This window comes from Parasteatoda tepidariorum, chromosome 8 (assembly GCF_043381705.1).
Source record: "Parasteatoda tepidariorum isolate YZ-2023 chromosome 8, CAS_Ptep_4.0, whole genome shotgun sequence".
Taxonomy (NCBI): domain Eukaryota; kingdom Metazoa; phylum Arthropoda; class Arachnida; order Araneae; family Theridiidae; genus Parasteatoda; species Parasteatoda tepidariorum.
Window position 1 is genome coordinate 61791817 of NC_092211.1, and position 23428 is coordinate 61815244.

The window sequence follows — 23428 nt, forward strand, 5'->3', positions numbered from 1 at the left end:
CTAGGTTTGAATTCCAGCGGTGACTGGTTTTTCAAGTGAAAAATCCAAATCTCTTGATTCATCAAACTGATAATTTTAAAGTCTGCATGCACAAAAATTGGAAAAAAATATTTTTTAACAAGACAACTGCGGGACCTGGAATAGAAGGCAGGTTTCAGACTAGTCTAACCTACAAACTTGAAGTAGCTTGATTATGGTTAATTTTAAATATCTTGAGTTGCCTCAAGGCTACAGCATTATGCTAGATGATACTGAAGAGTCTTTTATATTAATGGGATGAACTACTAAATACTTGCGTTGTTTAATCTAATAAAGTAAAGCCACTGAAAAGGGTAACAAATAATAAAAAATATTGGAATTATTTCAGCTTTATTTGTCAGCATTTGTCTTAAAGTTTTGTGTAAGATTTTACAGCATTGTTCGCTATTTACTATGCTTATTTTTTCACCCCATACTAAGAATGGATATTCAGCTAATATATATAAAAAAAAGAAAGACAATTCAAATACAAAGTATTTATTGCTTCAAATGTGGCACATTATTTTGATTATTTACAAATAAAGAATATAATGGTTACACACAGATGCTACAATGCAACTAGATTATATATATAAAAGTTATCAAAAGCACAAAAAATATTTAAGGCATATTCAACCCAAGGCCAAATTTGTGAATAAGCTTATAGAATTGATATCTAGACCTGCAAGGTACCAATCTTTGACACCGGGAAATATTGTTTTGTACATAAAGGGGAAAAAAAAATAAAAAACAATCCAAGCATAGGAATTTAAAGGGAAAGAAATTAAGCAGTTGAATATATCTACACAAAGCAAAATTTATAATAAGTTTTCCTTACAAGGATAATGAAATTGCATTCTAACAAAATGCTTGAAGTCATAGGAGATATATTTAAATGACAAAAAAAAGTATAAAGTTTTGATATTTCTTATTAAAATAACATTATTCCTTAATTGCAACAAACTGAATTTTAATAAGATTTGTATAAATTTTTATTTAGTTTCATAAAATATATAAATTATCATAAAATAAGTGATTTTGATTATAATAATATATAACTCTTCTTGAAATATCTATTTAATCTTTAAATAACTTTTGAATTTATAAAATTTCATCACACTTAACTTCCCGATTAAAAAAATGAAGTGTACTTAAAAAATACAGAAAATAATTTAAAAAACATATATATATTAAAAATAACTATAAACTTTTATATTTTATAAAAATCTATAATCTTGAATATTTTAATATCTTGAATTATATATAAATAATTTTGTGTATAATATCTATTCATTCATAAATGCAAAGTTGCCAGCATGTTGAAATAGCAAGACATGTAAATGACAGGGTTTCGTAAAAAAGTAATTGTACAAGTCTTGCAGATTAATGATTTTTTAATAACCTATATGTGTTATATTATTATACCTAGTGTCCTAAAAAACACAAATTTGATTAACCAATCTTAGAAAAATGGCAGGAGATGGAAATCTATCATATGTAGGGTAGTGCTTAAGAAATTTTCTTAAATTTCAAAATTAGTTATGTTTTTTTTAATGGAAAACCTATATTACTTCAAATGCAACAGATATCCATAGCTAATAAAATGTTTTATAATTTTTTTGAAAAGCACCATCGGTTTGGTCAGAAGAAAGCTCTGGTTTCCCAAGTAGAAAACAGCAAACTGCACAATTCCGTACTTCTGCTGGTCTCTAACCGATTTTCGAAACTTATTTTTGGAACATTTGGTAACTATAATTTTATGTCAAGGAATATTATAAGCCTTTTTCCAAACAGGAAATTTCAAGGAATAAGTTATGAAGACTTTAACGTTGTTGGCAACTATGCAAATAACTGAATAACACATGTTTCATTAATAAATGTATTAAATGTGTCATTCAGTATTATATGTAAATTATTACATTATGAAATGTAAATAGAAAATAAACAATAAAATAACTTATTTCCCTCCTCAAATTTAAAACTTCATAAGAAGTTGGTTGGAAATATAACAAATGATAAAATGCAACTAAAGATAATCAAATCAAAATTTTAAATAAAGAAGAAAACACAAAAAAAAGTTAAATGTTTTGTTCAGCTGTTCCAGCAGCTTTTTAACAAAATGTGTACCAATACACATGAAAGAAGANAAAAAAAAAAAAAAAAAAAAAAAAAAAAAAAACAATGAACATATTTAAGCTTGACTAGGATCTTGAGTTAACTAATTACAAATCATCTCTTTCATACTCTCCAAAAGTGATTTGGATACCTTTCTTTCTCTGCTCGCAGAGCGCTTATGATTGAGTCCTGCAAAGGAACAAAACAATTAAACATCTAATGAAATTCAAGCATTATGAGTAAAACTATTAATATAAACCATTAACTATTTTTTGCCTATCAAGAGTACCTAGTTCAGAAAGTTTATCAAGGAAATCATCCCTTTTTTTTTTACATTGAACAGTAGAAGCACAGAAGAAATAAGTTTTTTTCTTTTCTTTTGGAGGAGTGGGAGGGAAGGGGTTTCATGCACACTTAAACTATAAAAGAAACAATACCGGAAAGTGGAGAGACAGTGATAGAGGTTTCATATATAGCTTGTCTCAAGTTAAGAGTAATGTTAACCTTATTCTCTACCCCTTTAGCATTGAGATTTTCACCAAGAATTCTACATAAAAAAAAAAAACTTTTGTGAAAGATTTGAAAATACAGTTTAACATCAAATTACCTACAGGCCTTAAAAGAGGTATGTTAGATTATTATTTGGAATTTTATATTTGTTCTGAGCAATAGATATTAAAATTTTGTTTCCAAATACACATATGTAACATATGGATAATTTAAATTGACTCACAATTACTTAATCAGTAAAAATTAGTATTTGTTTCAGATATGCACTTATTATGTCCAGAAACAAGCGTTATATCAGGATATTTGTCTAAAAAAAATTCTGGGAAAAAGAAAAAAAAATTGAGGAAAATGACTAAGCTACAAGAGACTAATGCAAATAAGTTATTTTTGACATCACTGCAATTTTAATAAACAGGAAGTATCTTAATAAAAGCAAATTATATAGTCAGCCAAAGGATCTTCAATAAAGTTTTATCTAATAACGGAATTTTAATGTTCTAAACGGTTTGAAAATCTTAGAGCAAATCAATAAATTAAGTAATGAAATAAAACACAAAAATATTTTTCTTTAAATGATTGGGCCCTTTTAATGTTATATTTATTTATTTTAATGATAATTCAGGAATTTATTAAACAAATGTAAAGAATTTTGCACTGCCTAAAATAAATTTATCCTAATTTAACTTCCGATTCAATTTTTTTTAAAAGAATACATATATAAGGGGTGATTGTGATCTAAAGGGAAAATTCGTACAAACAATTAAACAGTGTGCAAAACTTTATAACATGATATCAATTTATATTTAATATAATTTTTTGAACTAAGATTTATAATTAAATTAGTACCAATAAAGAATATCACACATTTTAGTAAGTAATTTAGGAAAAACTTAGTTCTTAAAAAAAAAATCGCGATATTGAAGGTTAAGAACGCGAAAATACTAACCGCAATATCAGGTTTTAAAATCATGTGAATATTAACTGATTAGTTTTTAATTCGCAAATGATTTGAAGGGGCAAAATTCTCTACTACTTGTGACAAAACTAATGGAACCATATTTTCCAAATTGTGAATAAACATTAAATCTGAATTTGGAAAACTTAAAAGAGGTTCAATAAATTTTTTTTTTACTCAATGAAATAAAAAGATACCATCTTAAGTACTAAAACAATAATAATAGCATTTACAGATTCATACTATTATTGCTATTTTAATTTATACTTAAAATTTTGTATTCAATGAAGGATTTCTGGTATAATTTTTTAATTTACAGTTTGAAGCGAGTTGCAAAAAGAATGAAGATATATATTAAACATTGCTTGGGTAATAAATAGCTGTAGTGCAATAGTTTGTATGTTTAGTCGTTACAATTCAGTGAAACTAAATGTAGGATGCACTAGAGTTAATAAAGTTTAACTTTCGTATAGTTTTTTTCTTGTAAGACTGAGGCATTTAAAATTTCTTGAAAAAAAAATTACTATGAAACTATGTTTTAAGGTGAGAGTAGAACTCAGGGTTACAAGTTTTAAAGATAATAAACTGGAGAACCTTGGCTAAGGGAAGAATGTCTTGGCATAGGCTTGTTGAGAAGGCCAAGGCCCATCCTGGGCTGTCGTGCCAATGNTCGTATAGTTTTTTTCTTTTAAGACTGAGACATTTAAAATTTCTTGAAAAAAAATTACTATGAAACTATGTTTTAAGGTGAGAGTAGAACTCAGGGTAATACAAGGATAGAGGGAAAGGAAATGGTTAGTTAGAACATGCTAAAATAAAATTTACCTTACTGGAGAGTCGAGAGTCCAGCTCTTTCAACTGTTCATCTAAACTCTTCTTATCCTCTGTAACAGATGACGTTACAGGTGAAGAAGGTGATGTTTGTGTTGTGCTTGAAGATTCGCTTGAAATGCTAAGAAGGCTACCAGAAGCACCTGCAATTCAAAACAAATCATTAATAGTGTCCACTTGAACAGTAATAAGTAAACAACCTCACTTTCAACAAACAGGTTTCTTGTTAAAAATTTAGATGGTAATTGCAGGGCTTATTGCAAAAACATTAAGTTATAAAGAATTTTTTTCCCCAGAAGCACTAAAATGAGCATGAAGTTACAATACTTTACTTACTTGTTTCTATTTTAATTGAATTTTCATTTAAATAGGCAAAACACAAAGTATTTTATCTAGAACAATTTAAAATTTTGATTAAACAGGGTTCTCACTCAATTTTAGGAAAAAAAATTTCTCTGACTTTTCCAGGTATATCAGGAAGATTTCTATGAAACTTAAAACCATATTTTATCTATACTACGCAACTTGTAATGTCAAATATTAGAATTTGTGAGCAAAGAAATATCATTGAATGAGGATAGAAGAATGGAAGTTTCACTGTAATGTGAAATTTTTATAAATAGTTATCAATGTTAGAATTATTTAACTCTTAATCTCATTAACTGATTACTGTTACTGACAATATTGAGACTGGTTTTATTCTCCGAGTATGATGGGAATTTTTTTTTTTTAAAATTGAAATTCTTGGTTTTTTAGAGGCAAAATAAAATTCCCTGTCTACTCGAGGTTTTACTTGTTCTCCCTAAGACAAGGGAGCCCAGTTAAAATACAAATTCTAAATAGATTGTTTACTCGAAAAAAAGTACTGTCTTTCCATTTTATTTTCTGAAGTGTAGCCAACAAAATCCTATATTTTTAAAGACACATCTCAACTCTTTAAACACTCTTGCTCAATTTAAAATTAAAACATTGCAATTCGCACATCATTTGTAGGGCTATCTTCATGAATTGAAGTTTGTCTATGATCTCAATGCAGCCAGACAAAGATTATTCTAAAAATGCAGCAAATTACACAACAAAATTTGTAAATACAAGGCTCTTAAAAACTAATTATATTTAAATTTAAGTTGCATTTAAAACAATACTAAAAAATGGAATATATTCATATACATTTAAGCTTGCAAGAGGGGGGAAAATGCACACACAGACCTGCAAATATTTCATACTATGTGTAAAATGACTGGTGCTTTCATATGATATGGAACGATAACACCCCAAAACAGATTTTGATTTAAAATAACTGTGAAAGTGTTGAATAGAACAAAGTGAAAAACTACACAATTTTAATTTACGGTCGTGTGACACCATAATTCAAGTCGAAAATAGACATGGTAAACGGGGAAAAAAAAAATCTCATTTCGGAAGAAGGAAAATTAAGCCCTTTTTAATAACACCCAATGAAAAAAAAAAAACTTAAAGGACTTTTAAAAAACAAAAATCATCTCCTTTGAGCACTTTTTAAAAACAATACCCATCATTTTAATTATATACAGGTTAAATAATAATAAAAAAATAAATAATAATAATAATAATAAAAAAAAACCTTATGAGTATCACAGATAGGTTGTTTTGAATTTAATTTTAAAGTAAAGAAGTATGTAAATACCTGAAAACAAATAATTTATAGTTCGAGTTTTATCAATTATGCGATGTTCAATAACTAAAACACTGAGTTATGAGTTATACTAACTTCCATGTCTTTTATGGAGACTGCTGGTAGGAGAAGGAGAAACTCTTCCTAGAGAAGAAACACCTGTAGTCGTGGTCGTATGACATGTGCTGGTCGTTAGGCCAACAGTACTGACTGACCTAGTGTGACGAGGAGGACGGCCTAAAACAGCATGCTGAAGAACAGCATCTTTCTCTTGAGAATGCTGTTGCAGTACTTTAATCATGGCATCTTTTTCAGCTAATTTGGACTCAAAGTCTTTTATCCTTAAAGAGACACACAGAATAAAAGTTCAATTCTCTGATACTGAATACAAAATAATGAAATCTCAGACAGTCGCATTTGAAAAAGTGCTTTTAAGCACATATTTTATTTATTACAGTAACGAACAGTAATTGTTATTGCATCTGAAATCATTAAAAATTAAGACTTTTTCTAGCAATACAAAACAAATAAAAGTCATTATTTCACTTTTTATAAAAGAGAAATTAAATGATAGAAATGTCACTAAGAGTAATTTAGTCCCATAACATAGTTATATTTCATCACAAAAAATAAAAATCTTACTTTGTAGTTTAGCAATGCAGAGTATTTACTTTGAATGAACTTTTCAGAAATATACGATTAGCAATAAAAAATTCAGGTTAGGAATAAAACAAAATGAATTTATTACGTAACAATTGTCTTCACAAACATATAGTTTAGCTTTTAATAAGAAATAATTTAAACTTAACTTTAAAAAGGGAGGAATTAGCATACTAAATATCTTAAAACATACCTGCTTTCTAATTCAGTACATTTTCTATTTGCAGCATATAGTTCATCCATTTGTTTAAGTTTTTCAGAACGAGCTTGTGCAATAAGTTTTTCACTTTCCTGAGAAGTCCTTTCCAAAGCAGCTATTTTAGCATCTCTGAAAGATTAAAGTACAGTACATTAAAACACAGTTTATAATGGCTATTTATTGTAGCTTATTAATTACAATTGAAGTCCTAACTTTAAGGAACACTCAAATAATATTTTAGAGAATTTGAGAAAATAAAGATCCAAATCTTAATTCTAGTCATCAAGAAGCTGTTTTATTTTTTTATTTATTATATATAAGCATTTTAACTAAAAGTAAAACAAAGAAGATAAAATAAATTTAATGTCCTACACCAACATAGCATATTATCTAAGTTTATAATAATTTTTAACTAAAATGGAAAGTACCTGAAAGGCCAGTTTTTTCTTACTGATAGTTTCTTAGGTTAGGAAAGAATAAATAAAATTTATTCTCAATGGGACCAATTAGGACAAAATATTTCATACAAGGCACATATTAGGATTAATATGAACCTTGCTCTTTGTCAGCAAATCACAAACCCCTACCATGCTTACATAAGAAAGATACAGGGAAAAATTAAGAGATGTCTAATGTAAGCATTGCTCACATGATCTTCCCTTGTCTGCAAAAAATAAACAAATCACAACCTTTTTGCCCTGTTAATTTCATCTAAATTTGGAAGTGACAATTCAAGTACCTTCACAGTGATTTTAAAATGAAGTCAATGTTTCAACATACTTTGGTACTGAAGCTGCATCAACAGCTATCTGCCTCATAGTGCTTTCTTCAACATATTTTTGTTCCCACTGAAATAAAGTAAGAAACAATTTAGTACAATAAATAGTTCAATTATCAATTTACTACCCATGCATATAAAACTGTTTTAAAAATTAGTAAATGTCTAAAAACTTTAAACTAATAAATAAGTTTAATTCTTACCCTTGATACTTCAGCTTCAAGTCCTATTATCTTTTCTTCATACTCCATAATTGTTTTCTTAAGACTTTCAACACTATCTGAGTTTTCTGCCTTTGAATGTGGATTTGATTTTCCTTGCTGCAAATAGGAAAAAAAAAAAAAAAATTAAACTCAGATTTTTTTTTTCCTATGAAAAATATCTAACAGGGTATACTATATTAAAGCCTTAATTGTTAAATATAAATAAAAGTTCAATTTTTTTTAAAACTTAAGTACTTTTTTAATTAACATTTTAGAGAAGTTAAACTAAATTTTTTTCTTAATTGTTATCGATTAGTTTATACCAAAGAACATAATATTAAGCTATAATCTCTTACATATTCAAAAATTATTTTTGTCAACGTGAAATATACATCAATTTAGCAATTGCTTGTTTTTATTTTAAGAAAAATGAATTATATGCATTGGAAAGGATAGATCACAAAACTTATTTAAAACTGCAAAATAAATTATGAATAGACTAAATATAAAACAATTTTTACAGAAGCAATTGCTTAATTGTAGGAAATAAACCCATGAAAGAAAAAAAACAAAAAACATTTGATTAAAAATAAGAAAATTTTCTCTGTTTCTTTTTAACAAAATGTTGTGACATATTTTAAAAGCATGTACACAATATTTTATTTAGAGTTCATTTATACGTAAATATTTTCAAATAGTTATTGGATCTTCCATAGATAATTATGAATTCAGTTTTTAAAAAATCTAATTTAAATCTCTTTTTCAGTTTCATCTTTTGTAACCTAAGTCAGATTCTTCTTATTATTATATAGTTTCCTATTTTACTTAACTTCTTTTTGTTGAGACATTTAGTTAAGAATTATGATTAAAAACTGAGATCCAAATAAAATGAGCTCTGTGTTTGAAGTATGCTACAGTACAGTAATGATTAGTTAATACTGCCTGGCAATACAAATATCAACTAAGTGACAAAAAATTCAAAATTGAGATTTTTATATATTTTGGCTTTGTTTGGTAAGCTCTACATATCGCAAATTTGATTAAAAAAACAAATGCTTTATCAGTTTTTTAAAATTTTATTTTACATTCATAACATTTGCAATAGAAGGAAAATAGCTGTCCTGCCACTTTTCTATGAATCAATCTTGAAGCACTTACGTTGTTTTTTGAATTACAAGGCAAAATATTTATCTAATGATGATAATCCAAACAAAGTATGAAATTGATTTAATCAAATTTTAAGGAAAAAAAACAACTTAGTAATAGGTCAAACTGAAAAAGTGCTATAACTATATTTATCTTATGTAAACAATTAAAATAAAAAAAATTAGAAACCAAAAAACAATTTTGCGTATTGTTTTTGGCTTCTAACTTTTATTTAAATTGTCTAATGACGATAATATCATAAAATAATTAGTATCATTTTTACTTCTTTGGTTTTGGCTTGTTTTTAGATTCTAACTTTTTATTTAAATTGTCTAATGATAACATAAGATAATTAGTTGATAAAATCCCTGTTTAAAAAACAATTTTATCAGAAACTAACACGCAAATTTAAAAAAAAAAAAATTACCAATTGTAACTTCAAGGCTTGAACTTCTTTTTCATGCTGTGCACGCAGTTTCCTTTCAACTTGTAATCGTTTCTCACTAGACTGCTGCAAACTAGTTAGGGCTTTCTGAAGTTGAGCAACTCTATCAACGTAGACTTGCTTCTTTCGAGACTAAAGGAAAATTTAAAAAATATTTATTTCACATGTAATTCGGGTTTAAAATAATAGCTATAATAATGTTTGATGTCATTTTAGTGGTAAAATTTTAAGCAACATTCACATTGAGAATTAAATGATTTTGTTGCCTTCAATACTTATTGCTTTTCATTATAGCTAACAAACAAAGAAATTTTTATTACAATCAATAAAGAACAATTAAGATGCATCTTCCAAATAAATCACAATACTTTTTAGAGACATAACAAAACAAGAACTAACCTCCTCTTCTAATCTCATAACATTCGCTTGGGCATTTGTCAAGGCATTATCTAAAATGTCAATGTGGTTTCTTTGTTCTTGCAAAGTTGCACGTTGAGCTTGTAATTCAATCTCTTGCCTTTCTTTTTCTGCTAACAACTCTTTTGCTAGAAGTAGAATGAAAAAAATTTAGAGGGCAATAATTAAAACATAAGAGACAAATACTTATGTAAATAACAGGGGACGTCACATTATAAAGCATATTAATATCATACTTTGGGTTAACAGTTGAGCTATCAGAACTTCCCTCTTACTCAGCTCTTTCCTTAATTCTGAATCATTTACTTCAGAAACCTTGAAATAACAAAATCTCATAATTAAAAGAAATTATTTTCAAAGCTATTTAATTAAAATTTACTAGAGATAATTACTAATATAGTTATCAATTCTTATCTCAACAGTAAATTAAAAACCTTTGAGAATAATCTCTTAAGAAAAACCTACTATAAAAATAATTAAAATGGAATTATTTAACAATTTTTTTAAAATAATAAACATTGTTATATAAATTCTATCAATTCATAGTTAGAAAATATATCCTTAAAAAATACATTTTATTTATATATAGCTTGTATTTTATGAATCTTAAGAATCTACAACTAGTATTAAAATAATAATAATTGAACTTAAATTCAGATTTTTTTTAAAATTCTTACGGTGATTTATGTTAAAATTAATGCTAAGTCAATCAAAACATTTGGAGGAGTTCAAAAACTTAAGAAATATTTGTCAACCAGCAGTTAAGGTATAAGACAATAAAATTCATTTTGCTATTTTTCAAACTTTTTTTTTAAAAAATTAAAAAATACAACTGAGACCAATTTTGCGATCTGTTCATTTTAGGCTTGCTTTTCCGTAATGAATAACATATTTCACCAATACATTAATTTATATCATGCATAGCTATAAAATATTTTATGCAGTAATATAGTTTCAAATGATATATATAATGATTTATTTTCATTATATTACCATTATAATTTTTAAAATTTAATTAAAAACTGAAGTTAAAATCATAAAAATGTGATTTTTTTTTTTACTTAAATTTTTTTTAAAAAGTATGAGTGCGACTTACACATCGACTACTTTTATATCAAACAATACATTTTAATAATTTTAACATTTAAAATTATGACAAACTTAGCCTTTTTGGTACAGCCATTAAATGCATACACTGTGTATAGAAAGTTACTTTTATCTAATTTTGTATATATAGTTTAAGTATAAACTTGAATGAGTTTTTAGTCTAATGTATTTTACTTTCTTTATGTATTTTTTATTAAAAACACACTAGCAACTGAGCAAAATTAGAAATTTTTTTTACGAGTAAATTTTCCGTACAATGTCAAATACAATCGAGCATAAAAATTGTTTGACAATAATTAAAAAGTGCAATAAAAAATTTGGTTTACTGAATTTTATTATAGAGTGAAACCTACAGGAAAGACCATTGCCTGGAACTAAATGCAGTAAAGGTCAAATAAGGAAATGCAAAAAAATATCAAAACAAAAAAGTAAATTAAAAAAATATTTGTGTGAGGCTCTTATTTAGAGAGCTTTTTGAGGATCCTGAAAGGGATCTACAACCTTATGTTGCATTCAGAGTGCACTAAAGACGAAATCAATATTTTTATGAGCTGAAAGTTAAATTAGAAAAAAGTAAACACCTCAAAAAAAAAAAGACGAACCTCTTCTTATCTTTTAAAGCTAGCTTACTTTTATGATAGAAAATTAAATGTAAACTTAATATATTAGTAGGGACACTTTGTACAGAGTAAAATTTAATTCATAGATTCAGTTTTCATGACGCCAACACAAGTGGAATTTCCGCACCAATGAACTAACTGAAATTAAAATTGTTTGCAAAAAACTATGTATCTTTGATAACATTTTGAAGTCAATGGAGGTAACCTCTAAGAACAACAAATCTTCAATAATGAGCAATTTACTGTAGAATAGAGAGTGGCCGCTTCCGAGAGGTTTAACTGTAATGACATATCAAGATCTAAAATATTTTGGAATGAATTAATTACCTCATAGATGATTATATTAGTATTTATTTATTAATTTTAAAATATTTGACTTTGTTCCTTATTTAACTTTACAAATTTTCTTACTTAAAGTTATAGAAAAATCTCGAACTTAATTTAGTTAGAGATTAAGTTTAATAAAGTACATTAATTTCTAATTCAAACATATTACTGTACTTACAGGAAATTTAGCTAGATGAGAACTGGAAGATGCAATGTGTTCTAAAAATTATGAAAGAAAAGAATTAGTATCACAGGTAAAATAAACAATTAAAAATAACTAATATATTTTAATTATTACCAGAGATGCAAACTTTTTGAAATAGCCATTGGAAATAAAATACATACAACATTAACAAAGAGCAATTAGCAAAATTTCAAAGAATTTTTAACAACTTAATTTGACTTATAATATTATTAAATCTAATGTTAAAAACATGCGCCAATTTACTGTAAAATTAAGAAGTAATACTTAAGGGCTATTTTTTCTAATATTCCTGGCACATAACACATTTTTATAACTCTTGTAGCTAAAGGGGAGGGGAAGGGGAGAACTTCTAATAGAATACAAAAATCCTCAAAAACTGTAATCTTTCTGTCTCAATCATCAAACTGTTTGACTACAAAATTTTAGTAATTAGGGATAAATCACAATAGTTGGCACCTCTATATTATAATAAATATTTTAACACAAGAATTAACAAAAACGAATACTCTAATTTAAATCAGGCCGAATCTGTGATTAGCACATTTATCATTCTTATTTATTATGTTTCAGATTATTTATACAATTACAATTAATTTTTTTAAAACTCTAAATAAGCATGTATTTACTTTATCAATGAATGGACAGGAATTTAATACTAATAACCACCATAAAAACAGTATAGTCCTTTTACTGTGTCCCATTATCATATGTGGCAGCAAATATCATTTTCATCATAAAATTATTGATGTCATACTTAAATTAATTTTCATTAAAATATTTTTTTTTCCATATGGAAAATAACTTATTCCCTGATAGGATATAAACATGAAATATTCCTAGATCATTAAGGTATAATAACAAACACCAGCAATATAATTACCTCTAAGTTCTTTGTTTTGCTCCTGCAAACGACCTATTTCCATTTCCAAGCGACTTCTGATTGTTCTCTCCAATTTTTCTCTTTTTTCAGAAGAGTGCACCAAATCTTCATAGGCTTTATGTACTTTCTGTATCTCCATTTCAAACTGCGAATAGCAAAGATAATTAAAAAATCAATTACCTAAGACATTTTATCATTAAAAGTTTCAAATTATACAATTATGAATTTTACTTAAATTTACATTTTAGGAACACTATTAAATTTATGAATCTATTCACAATATAATTATTTTTTCAAAATACTACCAGTCACTTTTCCACATCTTCATTTATTTCTTATTTATTTTTGGAAGAAAAAAAAACTTGTTTAATGACAAAAGTACATCATTGGAAAGTCTCTAGAACATTGAATTTTTGATTCACGTTCCAGAATCATGCTCAATAACAGAGTCCAACGTAACGAATATAAACTGCGCAAGGGATAAAAAGAAAGAATGACGTCACTACGTTCGGGCTACTAAGTTGCGTAGTGGTCACAAATTCGAAAAATGACATTACATTTGGGATACTAAAGGATCAAATTTCTTGTTTATGGTAACCCGTGCTGTGGCCTTCTCTTTACTAGGAGGTTTTGCCTGAGAGGCCCAATATAAGACCCTGAAATTTCAGAGAGCCCCTAAAATGTTACAAGTAAATTCCTTTCAAGTTTTTTTTTTTAAAAATCAAGAATTGTCTATTAGAATTAAGAGTTAAAGATTGAAATAGATATAAGTAATTTGAAAACATCCCATTACAAAACAGATAAATTTTGTTTAAAGTAATGACCAGGGGTCTCCTCACAGTTTTGTGCATTGAGACAACACATTTCGAGATCTGGCCCTGAATGCCTCCATTCAAAATGCATTAATTTGTGATCTCATCCTGCAGAAGGAGAGTTCTTCAACAATTCACAAATTTCAAAGTTGTAATGTATACAATAGATGTATTTTGCCTCCTTAAATATTTTCAAATGAAAACTCTTTGAAGTCAGCATGTTTAACTAAATTTTCACACATATTTAAATTGATTTAATAAGAAAGACATTTTATAGCCATAGATTATTTTGAATATGATACAATCTAATCCAAGCATCAAAAAAAAGTTAAGCACTATAACAGTATTATAATGAATATTGTAACTCGGTTTAAAGTAGTAAATGTACACCGATTCTCGAATGCAAATAAACTTTCTTTAAATATACATTTTTTCATTAAATACTGAAATTTTAAAAATTGCTTTGTTTCTATTTACTAAATTATTCATTAAATTTTAAGTTTTTGAAAGTTCGAGATAGGCCCGATCTGTCAACTTCGAATTATCGAGACTCTACTGTATTAATATCATTAGGTTTGATCATCACAGACTCATTAGTGTTGAGGAAAAAGTGGCTACTAACTGAAAATTTTAATTTTCAGGTTTGTCAGATATCATGCTTTAAATAGAAAATTAATAATTCAATGCTTTTAGTCAGATTAAACACTTGGACAGAATACCTTTTGCAATTTGGAGACTTTCTTATAGTACAAATCTAGTTCAGTTTTCAGTGTAGTATTTTCAGCTGATAGTAGTTCAATCATCTGACTAGCATGCATTGCATCAGAATCTAAACAAACTCTTCCATGTAAGTCAGGCCTAAAGGAGATCAAAATGGATTATTTATAAATGACTATAGTACTAATCAGGAATAATAAAAGTCCTAAAATAAAACAAGAAGTTAAAAAAAATCTATTTTACCTTTGAACAGAAAGGGACAGTTTGGCACTATTGTCTTCCGAATGAAAATGCTTGGTATGACTAAGATCTGGATGCGATCTAGTCACAGTCAGCCTCTCAGCAGACTTAGATTTTGACCCTAACATTCCATAACCTCGTCTACGTATAGCACTACCAAGGATAATTTGAGGATCTTTTGCAAAATCTAAATTAGAATAGTCTTGGGGTGGAGGGTAATTTTCTATTACTCTATTTTGATGATTCAATTCTTTCGCTAAATATTTCAACACTTCAGATTGGTCTAGGTAGTCTTTTGGGATTTCTGTTAAACCAGGTACAGATTGTGGTTCTAAATAGTTTGATGGAGGCATAGGATGGTTCTGATTAGGGGATGAATAAATTGGAGTCTGCCTCCCAACCATCGAATATTCATTAGCAGGCAAATGTGAATATTGTTCCCAGGCATTGCGGTGTTGAGGGTTGTGATACCCAGGAAGCATCTGCCTACGAGGAGAGGATTTTGGAGACAATGGCACAGGTGGACTGTTTCTAGTTACTAAATTCATCAAATTGCAATTTTCATATAACCTGTATTTTTCTAATTTTTCATAATCTGTCCCTTGGTACATGTTATTTTCTGGGCTCTTATAATTTTGGCTGAAGAAGGGTGAGTTGTGATCTACAGGTATTTTTTCATGGATGATAAGAGTGTTGGAAGACATAGAATCAGGATCATTGATCACAGTTTCTTCTCCTTGGGGCTCCTGCCTCACACCATTTTGGAGTACTCTTCTTTCCTCCATGGTTAAGTTTTCATTAGATGTGGAGACATCAGTATCACTTCCAGACAAATTCTGCTGATAACCTACAGTTGAAATAAAAACAATTTAATGAGAAAGTTTAAAACCAGTCATTTTAATAATCCTCTTAACACCTTAGATAAATAACATCGTTCAATTTGTTGACTACGTAAAACCAATATTTATTACCCATTAACTAATAGCAATACCATAATATTAAGTACTTATTTGAAATTTTTAAATAAATATTTGATAGTTTAATTATTAGTTTCTATATGAGTTAAAGTAGTTAAAACAAATTGAAATGACAAGAATGGAAATAATTTATTCAGGCAAACATACAGAATTATTTTGGATATGTTTTTTATAAATGAAATTTGACATTACGATGAAATGAGGTAAGTTAAGAGTCATAAAATAATCTTTTATGTCAGTTATGCTAACATTTTAGTTTTTATTTATCAATAATTACCCACTGTCTGAAAGACTTAGGGTCATAGGGTTTTCGGTAAAATGGACAAATGTAATACTAAATACAGGACATAACTAAGACAAAAAAAAAGCAACCTGAAACTGTTTACTCTTAGTTTTATAATACGAACAGAGAAGTGTTGACAACACATATTTCTCAGCTATTAAATTTTTCTCATTAAATAATTTTGTTTTCAAACTTATTTTTTCAAACTTTTTAAAAACAAGACTCACTTAAATCTTTGTATGATTATTAAAATACTTGTTTATTTAAATTAATTTTATATGATTATATGTTATACATACTTAGTTCACCGTATTTGGTTTCAAAGCATTCTGTTAAGCTCATTTTAGGTAATTAGTTGTTACCATTAAAATACTAAATTCAATTCTAGACGTTCTTAATATTTTAAACAAAACTTGACAGATGAAAGATAAATAAATTTATAAAATTTAGAATTTCTATAACTTTGTGTGACATTGGAAGTACCTCAATAGCTGCAAACAAAAATCATCAAAGGACTGGCATTTTGATACTGTTAAAACTTAAATTTTTAATAATAAAATAATTTGCTAATTAAATTCATTACCCTAATAACTTATTAATTTTCAGACAATAAGAAGTGAATAATTACTTCATTGACAACATGTGGGAAAAATATTCAAGGAATTAAATTGAAACACATTTTCATTAAAAGGACTTCTTTTTTATTTGCAGATATAATTACACATTAATGAGCTGAGTATATCTTAGATTTTATTTCGTAGCATTGAAATTGAGAATAGATGGCAATAGATTTTATAACCTCTCTTCCTAGTGTCATTAACAAACATATTCAAGAGCAGGAATGGCTTAGAAGATAAGTATTCATCTACTAATAACGTGACCTAGGTCCGAATGCGAGGAATGGCCGGCCAATATTTATTTTGCTTTTACAGACTACAATGTAGATGTACGTTAATGACAAAGGTTATAGGTAAAAACACCCTCACTGACACATTAACGGTGGGAGGATTTTTTTCTTTCCATGTAATGTAAATGCAGGTTAATTTGCAATTTTAAAAAAAATCTAAAGGTTTGCCTGAGGGTAGCTACAAGTTTATACCCTTTAGGTTAGTCAAAATTTTTCTTTTTTTAGTTTCTTGAAGGCCACTGTCCAGAGCTGCCCAGACTTGATTAATTGTGCTGCAGATCAAAACAGGAAAAACTTCTCAAAAAGTCCTCTATTAATGCTAATTTGTCCTAATGTTTGATCAAGGAGTTCCTTTGTCCTTTTGAGTACGGTAAAAATTACAAGGTTAGAGTTGAACATTTATAGTTGCAAATAGGTTGACTATTCTACACCGGTTAAGAAAATGTAAACCCAATATAATTAACTTTTCATATAATAAGAATTTTATTCAGGGATCATTTTTCATGCATTCCTCATTATGCGTAGCATAGAGGAATAACCAATTTGTCTATGAAGTACTTTTTTTTTCAAAGTTTTTTTTCTTCGTGTTTTGATGCCATTTTACTCATTTAAAGCACTAAATGTTCACTCATTTAAATTTACCTCAATCAGACAACCTGGGAATATATATTTTCGCCTAACATGACGTTAAGTTAAAATGTTAACAGACCAAAAATTAGATAACAGGTAGGAAAAACGAAGTAATTGGAGTCATCATTGCACAGGCCTACACATAATGTTAAAAAGGACAACAAAATAACCACAAATTGTCTCAAATTTCTAAAATAAAAAATTCTTTTTCGTTTTAAGCACCTATGTTTCTCATAAAACAATACAGTCATTAATTAGAAACTATGTTCTTTTATATTTTCAAATGAAATATACTTTCTCCTTCATATTTTGTTAGAAACTTTTTGCATAAAAATAGGGGTACTACTTAAGTTCAGGACCTGATTTCAAACATGTTATACAAAAACTAGAAATCTATATAGTTTTTTATTTTGGATATTTATAACAATTGGTGATGTATTGATAATATAGTTACCTGAATGTATAAACGGACGAGGAGGACTGTTAGTTGAAGATAAATTGCCTCGGACGGAATGCATCATTATTCGACGGATAAGTTCAGCAAATCATCTAAAAGAGTTTAAATGAGATTCAAACACTTGGCAACAACTACTAAAATAATTTGAATGAAATACACATCATTTCATGTGAATGAAATTACTTAATTCAATTCATAAGCGAATTAGAATAATTTAAATAGCTGACACAAATTGTTAATTACGTTCAAAATCAACTATAAAATAATAAGTAAGTTATTGAATTCATTTTCTGAGATACAAAAATTTTAACAAAAAGAAAGTTTCACTCTTGGTATTAAGTAAAATGATGAAACTTTTTTTATAACAAAGAAAGCTTGTATTGCACTGCAATTAAAACTATTTTTAAAAAACAAAAGTTAAGACTTACATTTAAATGGAAACTTGGTAAAAGAAATAACTGTCGAAGTTGGCGTCTTTGTGAATCTATTAACTTTATAAAATAGTTTAAAGGTAAACTGTTATAAAAGTAATAGCTCAATAAAGTAAGTCGTGCAACAGCGTATAACAAATCGCGTAAAAAATTTCAGGAATTCAGTAAACCTCTGACGTCACAAATATTTCCCGGCGGGCTTATTATTAAGTTGGTTCGTTTAACACGAATAAAAATTAATTTGACTTTTCTGTGGACTTTAATTTCACTTAACTTGACTAGATAGACCTTTTCAGTTCATAGAAATTAACATTAAACTAAGTTTTTCCACTAATAATAAACATTTTCGTGAGTTCACACCTAAATTCCTTTAAAATCAAATCAAAACAATTTGTCGTCTATCAATATATCGAAAAGAAATGTTTACATTCCTCAGTTATCGTTTAAAAACAATCGATTCTAAATAATCGTTATGAATATTAATTCTAATTTTTTTTTTAATTAGTGGCTCTGATTTTAAAACAACAAAGTTCTTTTTATTTGTATTTTAAAAACAGAAAATGTTATTGTAGAATTAATTATTTCAGAAGGAAATTTATTTTCTAATTTCAAGTTTGGCAACTCTTTTTATTATTTTAGTTTTTGCTTTCTTAAAGTGGCAATCAAGAGGTGTTGTTTTCTGTTTTGTTTACTTTTCATTTCGTTCTTTGCACAGGAAACTGATAGATACACTTACAATTCGATTCTCATTTTATTTCTACTGATTTCCAATTGATTTAATAAGATGATTCCTAGTAAAGCATGGGATTATGCGAATCCTTTGAATTGGTTGAATATGATTCATGGCTCTGTAATACCGAAACACGGAATCAAAACTCATGCTATTTCAACCCCTCACGTTTGCGCTCTAAATTTATCAAAAGTAGCTGGTAGTATGTTTGTAAAATTAGCTGGGGTTTCTGGAGCTATTGCAGTTGCTATGGGCGCTTATGGATCTCATGGTATGTTTTAATTTTTTCAAAGGGCTACGTATTTTGTTTGTAGTTGTTGAAACTAATAATTCAAAGAGAAATCAGATGCTACATTAGAAGTAAAGAAATACAGTCAAACCCCGCTATAGTGAACACGGCTTATAGTGAATTCCAGAATATAGTGAACGAAATGTTCGGTCCCGTGCCTTGCTATATAATGTTATTTTTGTGTAATAATGTTATTTTGTTTGTTGTCGTATAATGTTATTTTTTGTGGATATAGTGAACCAAAAAATTGAGTAAGTTGGATATAATGAACTTTTTTCTGTCTTCGGCTGATTTTTGTTTAATTTTTTTGTAATAATTTTGAAATTACTACTTCGAAATAAATACATATACCATTTAAAACCATCTATAGAGGGGAATGTAGCGATAAGCATTTTTTGGTGTTTGGTTCTTTAATCTCACTTTACCATCCCTAAACAAACCAAGCAGATGATGTACCTGTAAGGTGTCAGTGAGATCAATATGCATTTTCTATCAGAGGGAATGAGTAATTATTCATTGTCAGAATAATTATTATTGGTCAAAGGGTTGGGCACTAATATGTGTTGATAAGGCCCTCATTTCAACTCCTTTTTGCTCTCAGTTCAGTTAAAAAAATCCTGCAAACAAGTGTCTCAAATTTAACTATGGTGAGCAGTAAACGTAAAACGTTCTTCATTGATGATAAAATGGACATAATCAGAAAAATTGAAAATGGATGCAATCAAGCTGATATTTGCAGGGAATATAAACCATCCAAATCTGCAGTTTGTAACATATGGAAAAATAGGCAATTAATAATTTCTGCTCATGAAAAAAATTTAGATGGCAGTAAAAAGCTGAGAAAAGCAGATCACAAGGATGTTGAAGAAGCATTACTGAAATGGTTCACCAATCGAAGAAGCCGCAATCTTCCAGTATCTAGACAAATGTCGGTGAATTTGCTGAGCGATTTTATGTTACTACTTTCATGTGCTCGAAAGGGAAGTTAGACAGGTTTAAAAAGCGGAATGAGAAATTCAGGAAAAATTATCTGAGAGTCGGGAAGTGTTTCCATATCTGATGTTGAGGATTGCTCATCAGCTAAAGATTACTAATTTTTATTTGTACGCAAGTAATGAAAAATGACACATTTTTTGCTACTACATTATATTTTTCTGTCATTTATTTGAATAATGTGTGATAAAAAGCAGGAGTTTGGGAACCATTACTTAAATTGCCTGCATAACGGATATAGTGAACTCCCGGTTATAGTGAACCAAAATTTCGGTCCCTTGAAGGTTCACTATAGAGGGGTTTGACTGTATGTATATATATATATATATATATATACACTTTTCTTTAATTTAAACTTTACTCATATGTGGTCTTCAATAATTTTTCTGTCAATAAATGATGTTTTTTTTTTTATTGAATTGTAATCCATTTGCATTGATTTCATCGAATGTAATTGAAACAGAAATGGCTGGGCTGAGTTATTTGTCTTATTTTATTGTCAAGTTACGTTAGCTTAGTTATATCTTATAAATATGGTTATAAACATTGATGCATTCTTTGTTTACACTTTGAAATTTGATAATAAAAAATTTTATGATAAAGTGAAGTGACAAATAACTTTTATAAACTAAAAGTGTGATTATTTGATTTTGTACAACACATTAATAAATAGTATATTGTTAATTTTATGTTTTATTGATTTGTTTAATGTTTAACACTAGATTAAATTATATTAATCTTATTCTGAAAATCATTCGACTCTTTAGTTACAAAGTTAATTCATGAAATAAATTTTGTAAATTAAAAGAAGCATCACTATGTTTTATTTATTGAGTCATTGAAAGGTTAATTTTTATAGTTTAAATAATGGTAATGGCAGTAATCACAACTAAACATTATATCTAGACTTATATAATCTCCATAAAAAATAAAGTCAAACTTTATGAAATAAACCTTAAATTTCTGCAAGTCTTGATACTAATGTGATGTGATGATGTCTGTCAAGATGATCTTAGGGTTTGAGTTTTGATTACATTTTTATCCAAAAATCTGTGAAACAATTTAACTTTGAGAAAAATTAAGTGAAATTTTATCTAAATTAAATGTTTTATTAACCTTACTTTGCTTGTCAATTTAAAAGAAGTATATAGAATTTATGTAATATTTCGTTAAAGTAATTTATTTGCAGGTTTATTTCCCAAACCAGATGTTCCTGCTGAATTAAAAGATGTTTATAAAACAGCAAATTTTTATCATTTCATCCATTCATTAGCACTTATGGGTGTACCCCTTACAAGAAAACCATTATTAGTAAGTATTCAATATTGTTACTATTTTAAGATTATTATAGTATTCTTGAAAGCAATATAAGTGCAAAAGTAGGTGGAAAATAAACAACGGCAAAATAAATATGTTGTAAATTATTTTACTATATTACTGCGAGACTTAGATAAAACGAAAAACATTCTGCGAACACAAAGTCTCCATTAAAAAACTTTCTGCATACATTTATTTGCTCTTGTAACTAGTTTCAACATTTTCGTTGCCACCCCATTTTGATAAAATTCGTTTGAAAATCACTGATTGTTTTAAAAATGTTTCATTTTTATATAACTCTATCTTGATTCATACCACTGGGATGAGTTTGGTAAAAAACCAGTAAAGTTGAAAATAGAAATCCAAAAATTTTGAGAAAAAAGATTTATAAATAATAATTCTTTAAAGATATATAATTAATAATTTATAAATAATAAAAACGCTTAATACTCAAATTATAGTTATACTGTATTCCAGTTATTAAAAAAGCACCAGAGCACTTTTCCAGCACAATTATATCCTAGATACATAGTCTTATAATTGTTTTGTTTTTTTTAATTTTTTTATTTCCCTTAAAGTCCAGCAACATGAATTTTTAATCTAAGCAAACATTGTGCGATTTTCATTAAACCCTTTGATGCATTTATTAAACATATTTTTCATACTTTTTTTCATTATTTTGTAATAATTTAAATCAAAATATATAAAAAGGAACATAAATTTTGCATTTTGATAATTTTATAGTTATGAAAGAGTGGGGTATTTTTTTGCTTTAAAGCTAAAATCTTCCAAACATGGCTCACTTCCAAACAATAATTTTTCAAATTTGCTTATTTAAATCTGAAACAGTTATTTATGATTGAAATATTTTTAATTTACGAAATCAATTATTGATAAATATTTTAATATGAAAGAATTTTTTTTTTTCAAGCAACCTTTTTTTTTGGGATTTAATATAAGGATTTTTTGGATTTTTATATTTCCTATTAGTGCAAAAATATTTCTGATAATCTATTTTTTTAGTAACTATGGACTGTTTTTATAATTAAACATACCAAAATATATTTTTGCTTGTAATTAGAGTACCTATCAGAAAAAAAATATATAAAAGAGACATAAGTTTTCCATCTGCATCAAAGGGTTCATTTATTTCATAAAATACTAACCTAGAGGAAAAAAAGTTCTATAAAATATAAAAATGCAATCTACGTTGCACATGTATTTCAATGCAATAAGATGCTGTAAAACTCTCCTAAATTTGTTTGATTTCAGCCTTATGTTAATGTCATTATTTCCTTGTTTCAATTTTATTTAATTTTTTATTTGTTTCAGGTTGGAACTTTATTAACAACTGGCATGTTCATATTTTGTGGATCTTGTTATTATTATGCCCTTACTGGAAATACAACTGTTATACGAGTTACTCCTTATGGTGGAAGTTTACTAATTGTTTCTTGGCTTGCAATGCTTTTATGATTTCTCGTCTTCTCCATATTTTTGATAGAATGTTGAATTTTATTATACTCTGATATCTCATTTATTGTTATGAAATAAATTTTGGTGTTTACATACTTA

General features: G+C 27.5%; 2 protein-coding genes across 3 annotated transcripts; one reads left to right on the forward strand and one right to left on the reverse strand.

Annotated features, from left to right (window-relative positions):
* Positions 1-1748: 1748 nt before the first annotated feature.
* Positions 1749-18942, reverse strand: LOC107447080 (angiomotin). 2 transcript variants are annotated; one of them, XM_016061892.3, is made up of 15 exons: positions 18522-18942; positions 18091-18185; positions 14843-15686; positions 14602-14740; positions 13071-13215; positions 12164-12204; positions 10168-10246; positions 9914-10059; positions 9497-9646; positions 7924-8040; positions 7723-7790; positions 6937-7071; positions 6180-6424; positions 4429-4572; positions 1749-2322 (listed from the first exon to the last, which is right to left on the reverse strand). In XM_016061892.3, exons 2-15 carry the CDS (start codon positions 18155-18157, stop codon positions 2237-2239), a joined length of 2406 nt encoding a protein of 801 aa, XP_015917378.1. In that variant the 5' UTR covers positions 18158-18185; positions 18522-18942; the 3' UTR covers positions 1749-2236. The 2 variants fall into 2 exon arrangements, with proteins under 2 accessions (XP_015917378.1, XP_015917379.1); XM_016061893.3 differs by having other exon boundaries at positions 4424-4572.
* Positions 18943-19185: 243 nt separating this feature from the next.
* LOC107447085 (transmembrane protein 256 homolog) lies at positions 19186-23428 on the forward strand. Its single transcript, XM_016061899.3, has 3 exons — positions 19186-19525; positions 21726-21847; positions 23186-23428. The coding sequence occupies exons 1-3, from the start codon at positions 19309-19311 to the stop codon at positions 23327-23329; spliced, it is 483 nt and encodes a 160-aa protein (XP_015917385.1). The 5' UTR covers positions 19186-19308; the 3' UTR covers positions 23330-23428.